The 13,248-nt window shown below is 55.1% G+C and overlaps 1 protein-coding gene across 2 annotated transcripts in view; it reads right to left on the bottom strand.

Moving 5' to 3' along the window:
• The window catches only part of COL27A1 (collagen type XXVII alpha 1 chain), a 1,990,256-nt gene that overhangs the window by 909,090 nt on the left and 1,067,918 nt on the right, over positions 1-13,248 (bottom strand). For both annotated transcript variants that reach the window (XM_069609095.1, XM_069609096.1), the window contains exons 22-23: positions 12,667-12,711; positions 6,131-6,184 (exon numbers count right to left, since the gene is read on the bottom strand). In XM_069609095.1, the coding sequence (XP_069465196.1) occupies positions 6,131-6,184; positions 12,667-12,711 (99 nt within the window). The remainder of the gene's footprint in view (positions 1-6,130; positions 6,185-12,666; positions 12,712-13,248) is intronic.

The following is a 13,248-nucleotide window of genomic DNA, read 5'->3' as shown; positions in this document are numbered from 1 at the left end:
CCTTCTCACCCCCTATCTCACCTTCTCACCCTCCTGTCTCTCCTTCTCACCCCTGCCTCTCCTTCTCACCCTCTTATATCTCCTTCCCACCCCCTGTATCTCCTTCTGACCCTCCTGTCTCTCCTTCTCACCACCCAGTCTCTCCTTCTCACCCTCCTCCCTCTCCTCACCCTCCTCTCTCTCCTTCTCACTCTCCTGTCTCTCATTCTCATCCTCGTGCCTCTCCTTAACACCCCCCTGTCTCTCCTTCTCACCCACCTGTCTCAACTTCTCACTCTTGTGCCCCTCCTTCTCACGCTCAGGCCCCTACTTCTCACCCTCCTGTGTCTCCTTCTCAGCCTCCTGGCTCTCCTTCCACCCTCTTGTCTCTCCTTCTCACCCTCATGTCTCTCCTTCTCACTCTCCTGTCTCCTTCTCACCCTCTTGTCTCTCCTTCTCACCCCCTGTCTCTCCTTCTCACCCTCCTGTCTCTGCTTCTCACCCTCCTGTCTCTGCTTCTCACCCTCCTGTGTCTCCTTCTCACCTCTGTCTCTCCTTCTCACCCTCCTGTCTCTCCTTCTCACCCTCCTGTCTCAACTTCTCACCCTCCCGTGTCTCCTTCTCGCCCTCCTGTGTCTCCTTCTCACACTCATGTGTCTCCTTCTTACCCTCCTGTCTCTCCTTTTCACCCTCCTGTCTCAACTTCTCACCCTCCTGTCTCTCCTTCTCACCCTCCTGTTTCTCCTTCTCACCCTCCTGTGTCACCTTCTAACCCTCTTGTCTCTCGTTCTCACCCTCCTGTCTCTCCTTCTAACCCTCCTGTGTCTCCTTCTCACCTTCCTGTCTCTCCTTCTCACCCTCCTGATTATCCTTCTCGCCCTCCTATGTCTCCTTCTCACCCTCCTGTCTCTCCTATTCACCCTCATTTCTCTCCTTCTCACCCTCCTGTCTCTCCTTCTCACCCTCCTGTGTCTCCTTCTAACCCTCCTGTCTCTCCTTCTCACCCTCCTGTCTCTCCTTCTAACCCTCCTGTGTCTCCTTCTCACCTTCCTGTCTCTCCTTCTCACCCTCGTGCCTCTCCTTGTCACCCCCGTCTCTCCTTCTCACCCTCCTGTCTCTCCTTCTCACCCTCTTGTGTCTCCTTCTCACCCTCCTGTCTCTCCTTCTCACCCTCCTGTGTCTCCTTCTCGCCCTCCTGTCTCTCCTTCTCGCCCACCGGTCTCTCCTTCTCACCCACCTGTCTCTCCTTCTCACCTGCATGCCACTCCTTCTCACCCTCCTGTGTCTCCTTCTCACCCTCCTGTCTCCCTCCTCTGTCTCCTTACTCGCCTGCCTCTCCTTCTCACCCTCCTGTGTCTCCTTCTCACCCTCCTGGCTCTCCTTCCCACCGTCCTGTCTCTCCTTCTCACCCTTGTGCTTCTCCTTCTCACCCTACTGTCTCTCCTTCTCACCCTCCTGTCTCTCCTCCTTCTCACCCTCCTGCCTCTCCTTCTCACCCTCCTGTCTCTACTTCTCACACTCCTGTCTCTCCTTCTCACCCTCCCGTCTCTCCTTTGCACTCTCCTGTCTCCTTCTCACCCTCCTGTCTCTCCTTCTCACCCTCCTGTCTCTCCTTCTCACCCCCTGTCTCTCCTTCTCACCCTCCTGTCTCTCCTTCTCACCCCTGTCTCTCCTTCTCACCCTCCTGTCTCTCCTTCTCACCCCCTATCTCACCTTCTCACCCTCCTGCCTCTCCTTCTCACCCCTGTCTCTCCTTCTCACCCTCTTATATCTCCTCCTCACCCCCTGTCTCTCCTTCTGACCCTCCTGTCTCTCCTTCTCACGACCCGGTCTCTCCTTCTCACCCTCCTCTCTCTCCTCACCCTCCTCTCTCTCCTTCTCACCTCCCTGTCTCTCCTTCTCACACACCTGTCTCAACTTCTCACTCTTGTGCCCCTCCTTCTCACCCTCAGGCCCCTACTTCTCACCCTCCTGTGTCTCCTTCTCACCCTCCTGTCTCTCCTTCTCACCCTCCTGTCGCTCCTTCTCATCCTCCTGTCTCTCCTTCTCAACCCCGTTGCTCTACTTCTCATCCTCCTGTGTTTCATTCTCACCCTCCTGGCTCTCCTTCTCACCCTCTTGTCTCTCCTTCTCACCCTCATGTCTCTCCTTCTCACCCTCATGTCTCCTTCTCACCCTCTTGTCTCTCCTTCTCACCCCCTGTCTCTCCTTCTCACCCTCATGTCTCTCCTTCTCACCCTCATGTCTCCTTCTCACCCTCTTGTCTCTCCTTCTCACCCCCTGTCTCTCCTTCTCACACCCTGTCTCTCCTTCTCACCCTCCCGTATCTCCTTCTCACCCTCCCGTCTCTCCTTCGCAGTCTCCTGTCTCCTTCTCACCCTCCTGTCTCCCCTTTTCACCCTCATGTCTCTCATTATCACTCTAATGTCTCCTTCTCACCTTCCTGTTTCTCCTTGTCACCCTCCTGTCTCTCCTTCTCACCCTCCTGTCTCTCCTTCTCACTCTCTTGTCTCCTTCTCACCCTCCTGTCTCTCCTTCTCACCCCCTATCTCACCTTCTCACCCTCTTGTCTCTCCTTCTCACCCCTGTCTCTCCTTCTCACCCTCTTATATCTCCTTCTCACCCCCTGTATCTCCTTCTGACCCTCCTGTCTCTCCTTCTCACCACCCGGTCTCTCCTTCTCACCCTCCTCCCTCTCCTCACCCTCCTCTCTCTCCTTCTCACTCTCCTGTCTCTCATTCTCATCCTCGTGCCTCTCCTTCTCACCCCCCTGTCTCTCCTTCTCACCCACCTGTCTCAACTTCTCACTCTTGTGCCCCTCCTTCTCACGCTCAGGCCCCTACTTCTCACCCTCCTGTGTCTCCTTCTCACCCTCCTGGCTCTCCTTCTCACCCTCTTGTCTCTCCTTCTCACCCTCATGTCTCTCCTTCTCACTCTCCTGTCTCCTTCTCACCCCGTCTCTCCTTCTCACCCTCCTGTTTCTCCTTCTCACCCTCCTGTCTCTGCTTCTCACCCTCCTGTGTCTCCTTCTCACCTCTGTTTCTCCTTCTCACCCTCCTGTCTCTCCTTCTCACCCTCCTGTCTCAACTTCTCACCCTCCCGTGTCCCCTTCTCGCCCTCCTGTGTCTCCTTCTCACACTCCTGTGTCTCCTTCTTACCCACCTGTGTCTCCTTCTCACCCTCCTGTCTCTCTTTTTCACCCTCCTGTCTCTCCTTCTCACCCTCCTGTCTCTCCTTCTCACCCTCCTGTGTCACCTTCTAACCCTCTTGTCTCTCGTTCTCACCCTCCTGTCTCTCCTTCTAACCCTCCTGTGTCTCCTTCTCACCTTCCTGTCTCTCCTTCTCACCCTCCTGATTCTCCTTCTCGCCCTCCTATGTCTCCTTCTCACCCTCCTGTCTCTCCTATTCACCCTCCTTTCTCTCCTTCTCACCCTCCTGTCTCTCCTTCTCACCCTCCTGTGTCTCCTTCTAACCCTCCTGTCTTTCCTTCTCACCCTCCTGTCTCTCCTTCAAACCCTCCTGTCTCTCCTTCAAACCCTCCTGTGTCTCCTTCTCACCCCCGTGTCTCCTTCTCACCCTCCTGTCTCTCCTTCTCACCCTCTTGTGTCTCCTTCTCACCCTCCTGTCTCTCCTTCTCACCCTCCTGTCTCTCCTTCTCACCCTCCTGTGTCTCCTTCTCACCCTCCTGTCTCTCCTTCTCGCCCACCGGTCTCTCCTTCTCACCCACCTGTCTCTCCTTCTCACCTGCGTGCCACTACTTCTCACCCTCCTGTGTCTCCTTCTCACCCTCCTGTCTCCCTCCTCTGTCTCCTTACCCGCCTGCCTCTGCTTCTCACCCTCCTGTGTATCCTTCTCACCCTCCTGACTCTCCTTCCCACCGTCCTGTCTCTCCTTCTCACCCTTGTGCTTCTCCTTCTCATCCCTGTCTCTCCTTCTCACCCTCCTTTCTCACCTTCTCACCCCCTATCTCACCTTCTCACCCTCCTGTCTCTCCTTCTCACCCCTGTCTCTCCTTCTCACCCTCTTATATCCCCTTCTCACCCCCTGTCTCTCCTTCTGACCCTCCTGTCTCTCCTTCTCAACCTATCTCTCCTTCTCACCCGCCTATCTCTCCTTCTGACCCTTCTGCCTCTCCTTCTCACCCCCATGTCTCTCCTTCTCACTCTCCTGTCTCCTTCCCACCCCTGTCTCTCCTTCTCACCCTCCTGTATCTCCTTCTCACCCCACCCGTCTCTCCTTCTCACCCCCGTCTCTCCTTCTCACCTTCACGTCTCTCCTTCTTACCCTCTATATCACCTCCTACTTTACCCATTCATTGAAATAGGAGCATTTACAATCCCATCTCTGGCTGCACGACAAGATACTGCGCTCCTTGTGTCTCCCCAAATCACATTCGTTTCCCCTCCCTTTCCCCTTAATCTCTCTTCACCCATTTCCAGCTGTGTCATGCCAGGGGGTGGAGCTTTTGTGCCATGTATCAGCCCCTTTCAGCATACCATTCCTCTACCCATCCCCTCTTTCCTTCCCCCCTGGCCTCCTCACACCACCCTCTCAAGACTGAATCCTTGGGCGCCATCTTTCATTGTGGCAACTGCTCTGTGGCGAGGCAGCACCTCCTGAACTGTAGGGATCTGTGCCACAGCTCACCCACCCTGCAGCCCGCTCTGGTGCTGAGCTGTGGCGACCACAGCCCAGACCTGCTTGCGGTGCTCCTTTTCTAAGGCTTTGCTCCATTTGGTAAAGTGCTGAACTTTGCAGCTGAGGGTTTCTCTGGCAGGTACCCCCCCCTGGGACGTCATGTCACCAAAAGGCCTGGGGTAGCGGAAGTGACATCACACGAGGATGACATTCCATGAAGTGATGTCATTTGACCAGACCCTGTAGTGACATCACGGGAAGCGATGGATTACAACCTTTCACCAGTTGATAAAACAGGAAGTGGCATCACATAGCATTGTTCCTAAGTACACTACTAAAACTATGGTTACGATATCACTATAATGTGATGTACATTTCATACAAGAATGGATCACCATATGTATCGTTAAGATCAGTGTGTATAGGCCCATATTACCAAATGACGCTGAATGCAAGCAGACGTGCATGACCAATGATAATGATGTGCTATTATATAGCACTTACGCTTAAGCGCTTTATATAGAAAAAATATACACTCAATATCACCCAACCTGTGTTGGTACTCAAATATACACTCAATATCACCCAACCTGTGTTGGTACTCATTTATCGACCTCAGAAGGATGAAAGGCTGAGTTGAGGCGTTTAAGAATAGACTAAATCAGTGACTCACCCCCTGAAGTGTGCCTGAAATAAACCTTTACGGAGTCTAGCAATTATTGTATAGAATTCCAGAAAGACACATTTGTTGTTCCTATTCTTTCTTATTTAGGGTCACTGCTCAAGGAGTTACACTTTTGGAACCCTATGTTTTTTTAAGAGGCCTAAGAAATAAAGTCATGGCCACAGCCCAGGGGCTTCCATTGTTTTTTTTAAAGCAATGTCTTTTAAAAATGTTTTTTTTTGGCATAGGAGACCACAGGGGTCGCAGTTGCGACCCCCTAATGACGTCCCTGGTACCCCAGCACCCTCCAAGTCAGAGGGATCCCTGTGCAGCACCTCTCGCTCGTCACAGGTCTCCTGTTAGTGTTGACACTCATCCATGCACTCGCCCAACAGTCTCCCAAACCTCCTGCACCCTGGCCCCGGGGACTAGAAGGCCTTACCCCCCAACATTAAGAAGACCACCAGCATCAAATAGTTTAAACTCACCCTGAAATGAGTAGGGGTGACCCCCGACACATCACACCTCCCCCGATCACCGCCTCACCCGCCTGCTCACTGCTGCCAATGCCTGCGAGTCATCTCGTCGCGTTTCATGATGTCATTGTTACTGGATCTATGTATACACTTTTGTTCTCCCACACTTCCTGTTCCATTCCACCCCGACTCACAAACTGGGCACCCAGTTCTTTTACTACCCGAATGAAAACCCCCAGGCATAGCTCCGTCCCCTCGTCTGTGTGGCCCTGAGCTTCCAGAGTGACGACAGGACTCTGAGAGGCTCCCAAGCCGCCTCGCTTCTGGCTCAGGCGCATGCGCACTCTGCTACTGCACGAAGGTCAAGTCTTACCTTTGGTCCATCTGGGCCGATCTTCCCAGGGAACCCCTTTCTACCAGGAAGACCCTGAAAAAACAACGAGAGGTCAGTCATGGAGTCAAATAGCACACAAAAAACATGGAGACCAGGGGCTTAGTCACCAATGCCCATGACCATACAGAGGGGTTCACTGTGGCCACTGCAGTCCATGAGCACAGGGTATAATGGGCATTCCCAGTGCCACTGGGGTCCATGAGCACACAGAGATGGGAGGCATAGAGCATAGACACCCGGATCCATGAACACAAAGTGACAGGAGAAATAAGAGCATAGACAACCGGGTCCATGAGCACACAGAGACGGGAGGCATAGAGCATAGGCACCCGGGTCCATGAACACACAGAGATGAGAGGCACAGAGCATAGACACCTAGGTCCATGAGCACACGGAGAAGGGAGATACAGGGCATAGACACCAGGGTCCATGAGCACACGGAGACGGGAGGCACAAAGCATAGACACCAGGGTCCATGAGCACAAGGAGAAGGGAGGCACAGGGCATAGACACCAGGGTCCATGAGCACACGTAGACGGGAAGCACAGAGCATAGACACCCGGGTCCATGAGCACGTGGCGACGGAGGGCACAGAGCATAGACACCCGGGTCCCTGAGCACACGGAGATGGGAGGCACAGAGCATAGACACCAGGGTCCATGAGCACACATAGACGGGAAGCACAGAGCATAGACACCCGGGTCCATGAGCACGTGGAGACGAAGGGCACAGAGCATAGACACCCGGGTCCCTGAGCACACGGAGATGGGAGGCACAGAGCATAGACACCTGGGTCCATGAGCACACGGAGAAGGGAGGCAGAGAGCATAGACACCCGGGTACATGAGCACACGGAGACGGGAAGCACAGGGCATAGACACCCGGGTCCCTGAGCACACAGAGATGGGAGGCACAGAGCATAGACACCCGGGTCCATGAGCACACAGAGACGGGAGGCACAGGGCATAGACACCCGGGTCCATGAGCACACAGAGATGGGAGGTATAGAGCATAAACACCCGGGTCCATGAGCACACAGAGACGGGAGGCACAGGGCATAGACACCCGGGTCCATGAGCACACAGAGATGGGAGGCATAGAGAATAGACACCCGGGTCCATGAGCACACAGAGATGGGAGGCACAGAGCATAGACACCCGAGTCCATGAGCACACGGAGACGGGAGGCACAGAGAATAGACACCCGGGTCCATGAGCACACAGAGATGGGAGGCACAGAGCATAGACACCCAGATGCATGAGCACACAGAGATGGGATGCACAGAGCATAGCCACCAGGGTCTATGAGCACACAGAGATGGGAGGCATAGAGCATAGACAGCTGGGTCCATGAGCACACGGAGACCGGAGGCACAGAGTATAGACACCTGGGTCCATGAGCACACAGAGACGGGAGGCATAGAGCATAGACAGCTGGGTCCATGAGCACACAGAGACGGGAGGCACAGAGCATAGACACCTGGGTCCATGAGCACGCAGAGACGGGAGGCACAGAGCATAGAAACCTGAGTCCATTAGCACACAGAGATGGGAGGCACAGAGCATAGCCACCCGGGGCCAGGAGCACACGGAGACGGGAGGCACAGGGCATAGACACCTGGGTCTATGAGCACACATAGATAGGAGGTATAGAGCATAGACACCCAGATGCATGAGCACACAGATACAGGAGGCAAAGAGCGTAGACACCTGGGTTCATGAGCACACAGAGAAGAGAGGCACAGACATAGACACCCAGGTCCATAAGCACACGGCGACGGGAGGCATAGAGCATAGCCACACGGGTCCATGAGCACACAGAGACGGGAGGCATAGAGCATAAACACCCGGGTCCATGAGCACACAGAGATGGGAGGCACAGGGCATAGACACCCAGGTCCATGAGCACACAGAGATGGTAGGCACAGAGGATAGACACCCGGGTCCATGAGCACATGGAGACTGGAGGCATAGAGCATAGCCACACGGGTCCATGAGCACACACAGATGGGAGGCACAGAGCATAGACAACCGGGTCCATGAGCACACAGAGACGGGAGGCATAGAGCATAAACATCTGGGTCCATGAGCACACAGAGACGGGAGGCACAGGGCATAGACACCCGGGTCCATGAGCACACAGAGACGGGAGACACAGGGCATAGACACCCGGGTCCATGAGCACACAGAGACGGGAGGCACAGGGCATAGACACCCGGGTCCATGAGCACACAGAGATGGTAGGCACAGAGCATAGACACCCGGGTCCATGAGCACATGGAGACTGGAGGCATAGAGCATAGCCACACGGGTCCATGAGCACACACAGATGGGAGGCACAGAGCATAGACAACCGGGTCCATGAGCACACAGAGATGGGAGGCATAGAGCATAAACACCTGGGTCCATGAGCATACAGAGATGGGAGGCATAGAGTATAGCCACATGGGTCCATGAGCACACAGAGTTGGGAGGTACAGATCATAGACACCCGGGTCCCCGAGCACACAGAGATGGGAGGCATAGAGCATAAACACCGGGTCCATGAGCACACAGAGACGGGAGGCATAGAGCATAAACACCCGGGTCCATGAGCACACAGAGACGGGAGGCACAGGGCATAGACACCCGGGTCCATGAGCACACAGAGACGGGAGGCACAGGGCATAGACACCCGGATTCATGAGCACACAGAGACGGGAGGCACAGGGCATAGACACCCGGGTCCATGAGCACACAAAGATGGGAGGCATAGAGCATAAACACCCGGGTCCATGAGCACACAGAGATGGGAGGCACAGGGCATAGACACCCGGGTCCATGAGCATACAGAGATGGGAGGCACAGAGAATAGACACCCAGGTCCATGAGCACACAGAGATGGGAGGCACAGAGAATAGACACCCGGGTCCATGAGCACACAGAGATGGGAGGCACAGAGCATAGACACCTGGGTCCATGAGCACACAGAGACAGGAGGCACAGAGAATAGACACCCGGGTCCATGAGCACACAGAGATGGGAGGCACAGAGCATAGACACCCAGCTGCATGAGCACACAGAGATGGGAGGCACAGAGCATAGACACCCAGCTGCATGAGCACACAGAGATGGGAGGCACAGAGCATAGACACCCGGGTCCATGAGCACACGGAGACGGGAGGCACAGAGAATAGACACCCGGGTCCATGAGCACACGGAGATGGGAGGCATAGAGCATAGCCACCAGGGTCTATGAGCACACATAGACGGGAGGCATAGAGCATAGACAGCTGGGTCCATGAGCACACGGAGAAGGGAGGCACAGAGCATAGACACCTGGGTCCATGAGCACACAGAGACGGGAGGCAAAGAGCATAGACAGCTGGGTCCATGAGCACACAGAGACGGGAGGCACAGAGCATAGACACCTGGGTCCATGAGCGCACAGAGACGGGAGGCACAGAGCATAGAAACTCGGGTCCATGAGCACACAGAGATGGGAGGCACAGAGCATAGCCACCTGGGGCCAGGAGCACACGGCGACGGGAGGCACAGGGCATAGACACCTGGGTCTATGAGCACACATAGATGGCAGGTAGAGAGCATAGACACCCAGATGCAGGAGCACACAGAGACAGGAGGCACAGAGCCTAGACACCTGGGTCCATGAGCACATAGAGACGGGAGGCACAGAGCATAGACACCGAGGTCCATAAGCACACAGAGACGGAAGGCATAGAGCATAAACACCCGGGTCCATGAGCACACAAAGATGGGAGGCATAGAGCATAAACACCCGGGTCCATGAGCACACAGAGATGGTAGGCACAGGGCATAGACACCCGGGTCCATGAGCATACAGAGATGGGAGGCACAGAGAATAGACACCCAGGTCCCTGAGCACACAGAGATGGGAGGCACAGAGAATAGACACCCGGGTCCATGAGCACACAGAGATGGGAGGCACAGAGCATAGACACCTGGGTCCATGAGCACACAGAGACAGGAGGCACAGAGAATAGACACCCGGGTCCATGAGCACACAGAGATGGGAGGCACAGAGCATAGACACCCAGCTGCATGAGCACACAGAGATGGGAGGCACAGAGCATAGACACCCAGCTGCATGAGCACACAGAGATGGGAGGCACAGAGCATAGACACCCGGGTCCATGAGCACACGGAGACGGGAGGCACAGAGAATAGACACCCGGGTCCATGAGCACACAGAGATGGGAGGCACAGAGCATAGCCACCAGGGTCTATGAGCACACATAGACGGGAGGCATAGAGCATAGACAGCTGGGTCCATGAGCACACAGAGACGGGAGGCATAGAGCATAGACAGCTGGGTCCATGAGCACACAGAGACGGGAGGCACAGAACATAGACACCTGGGTCCATGAGCGTACAGAGACGGGAGGCACAGAGCATAGAAACTCGGGTCCATGAGCAGACAGAGATGGGAGGCACAGAGCATAGCCACCTGGGGCCAGGAGCACACGGCGACGGGAGGCACAGGGCATGGACACCTGGGTCTATGAGCACACATAGATGGCAGGTATAGAGCATAGACACCCAGATGCAGGAGCACACAGAGACAGGAGACACAGAGCATAGACACCTGGGTCCATGAGCACATAGAGACGGGAGGCACAAAGCATAGACACCGAGGCCCATAAGCACACGGAGACGGGAGGCATAGAGCATAGCCACACGGGTCCATGAGCACACAGAGACGGGAGGCATAGAGCATAAACACCCGGGTCCATGAGCACACAGAGATGGGAGGCACAGCGCATAGAGACCCGGGTCCATGAGCACACAGAGATGGTAGGCACAGAGCATAGACACCCGGGTCCATGAGCACATGGAGACGGGAGGCATAGAGCATAGCCACACGGGTCCATGAGCACACACAGATGGGAGGCACAGAGCACAGACAACCGGGTCCATGAGGACACAGAGATGGGAGGCATAGAGCATAAACACCTGGGTCCATGAGCATACAGAGACGGGGGGCACAGGGCATAGACACCCAGGTCCATGAGCACACAGAGATGGGAGGCACAAAGCATAGCCACACAGGTCCATGAGCACACGGAGACGGGAGGCATAGAGCATAGCCACATGGGTCCATGAGCACACTGAGACGGGAGGCACAGAGCATAGACACCCGGGTCCATGAGCACACAGAGATGGGAGGCATAGAGCATAAACACTGGGTCCATGAGCACACAGAGACGGGAGGCATAAAGCATAAACACCCGTGTCCATGAGCACACAGAGACGGGAGGCACAGAGCATAGACACCCGGGTCCATGAGCACACAGAGATGGGAGGCACAGGGCATAGACACCCGGGTCCATGAGTACACAAAGATGGGAGGCATAGAGCATAAACACCCAGGTCCATGAGCACACAGAGTTGGGAGGCACAGAGAATAGACACCCGGGTCCATGAGCACACAGAGATGGGAGGCACAGAGCATAGACACCCGGGTCCATGAGCACACAGAGACGGGAGGCACAGAGAATAGACACCCGGGTCCGTGAGCACACTGAGATGGGAGGCACAGAGCATAGACACCCAGCTGCATGAGCACACAGAGATGGGAGGCACATAGCATAGCCACCAGGGTCTGTGAGCACACAGAGATGGGAGGCATAGAGCATAGACAGCCGGGTCAATGAGCACACATAGCCGGGAGGCACAGAGCATAGCTACCTGGGTCCATGAGCACACAGAGCCGGGAGGCACAGAGCATAGCCACCCGGGTCCATGAGCACACAGAGATGGGAGGCACAGAGCATAGCTACCTGGGTCCATGAGCAGACAGAGCCGGGAGGCACAGAGCATAGACAACCGGGTCCATGAGCACACAGAGCCGGGAGGCACAGAGCATAGCCACCCGGGTCCATGAGCACACAGAGATGGGAGGCACAGAGCATAGCTACCCGGGTCCATGAGCACACAGAGCCGGGAGGCATAGAGCATAGACACCCGGGTCCATGAGCACACAGAGCCGGGAGGCACAGAGCATAGCCACCCGGGTCCATGAGCACACAGAGCCGGGAGGCACAGAGCATAGACACCCGGGTCCATGAGCACACAGAGCCGTGAGGCACAGGGCATAGACACCCGGGTCCATGAGCACACAGAGCCGTGAGGCACAGGCATAGACACCCGGGTCCATGAGCACACAGAGCCGTGAGGCACAGGGCATAGACACCCGGGTCCATGAGCACACAGAGATGGGAGGCCTGAGCATTCATTTGGATTGGATGCATACGTTGTTCAACGGGGCATCCTGAGCTTGCAGAGCGCCTAGAGGCATGGCACACTGCCACTACAGGGGGAGGTAATAGAAACTTGTGGCAGAGTAAGTGGAGCTCACAGAGAGACCCGAGACTTAGGGCAGATTCACTTTGAATGTGGAAGCACAGCCTGCACTGATGCAGTGCTGAATACAAAAGCCTCCAAAATAAACATTAAGTGGGCGCCGATAACACAAATGAACGTCCAGTTGCTTACCTGTCCCCCAGGGGCTCCAGGGGGCCCCGGCAGACCTTCATCTCCCTAGTAGGTAAGTAAAAAAACAAGAATTGATTTAGAACAGAACTCAGAAAAGGGGATAGTGTAAGGCTCTGTGCAAAGCAGATACGTGTGTGGGTAAGGCTCTGTGCAATGCGTATACGTGTGTGTTTGGCTCTGTGAAATGAGGATATGTGTGTGTAAGGGTCTGTGCAATGTGGATACGTGTGTGTAAGGCTCTGTGCAATGTGGATACGTGTGTGTAAGGTTCTGTGTGCAATGCAGATACATGTGTGTACGGTTCTGTGCAATGCAGATACGTGTGTGTACGGCTCTGTGAAATGCGGATACGTGTGTGTAAGGCTCTGTGCAGTGTGGATACGTGTGTGTACGGCTCTGTGCAATGCGGATACATGTATAAGGCTCTGTGCAATGTGGATACGTGTGTGTAAGGCTCTGTGCAATGCGTATACGTGTGTAAGGCTCTGTGCAATGCGGATACATGTTTGTAAGGCTCTGTGCAATGGGGATATATGTGTGTAAGGCTCTGTGCAATGCGGATACGTGTGTGCAATGCTCTGT

This window comes from Ambystoma mexicanum, chromosome 8, assembly GCF_040938575.1.
Source record: "Ambystoma mexicanum isolate Mex_15411 chromosome 8, UKY_AmexF1_1, whole genome shotgun sequence".
NCBI classification, from domain to species: Eukaryota; Metazoa; Chordata; class Amphibia; order Caudata; family Ambystomatidae; genus Ambystoma; species Ambystoma mexicanum.
This window is presented reverse-complemented; position numbering and strand designations above follow the sequence as displayed.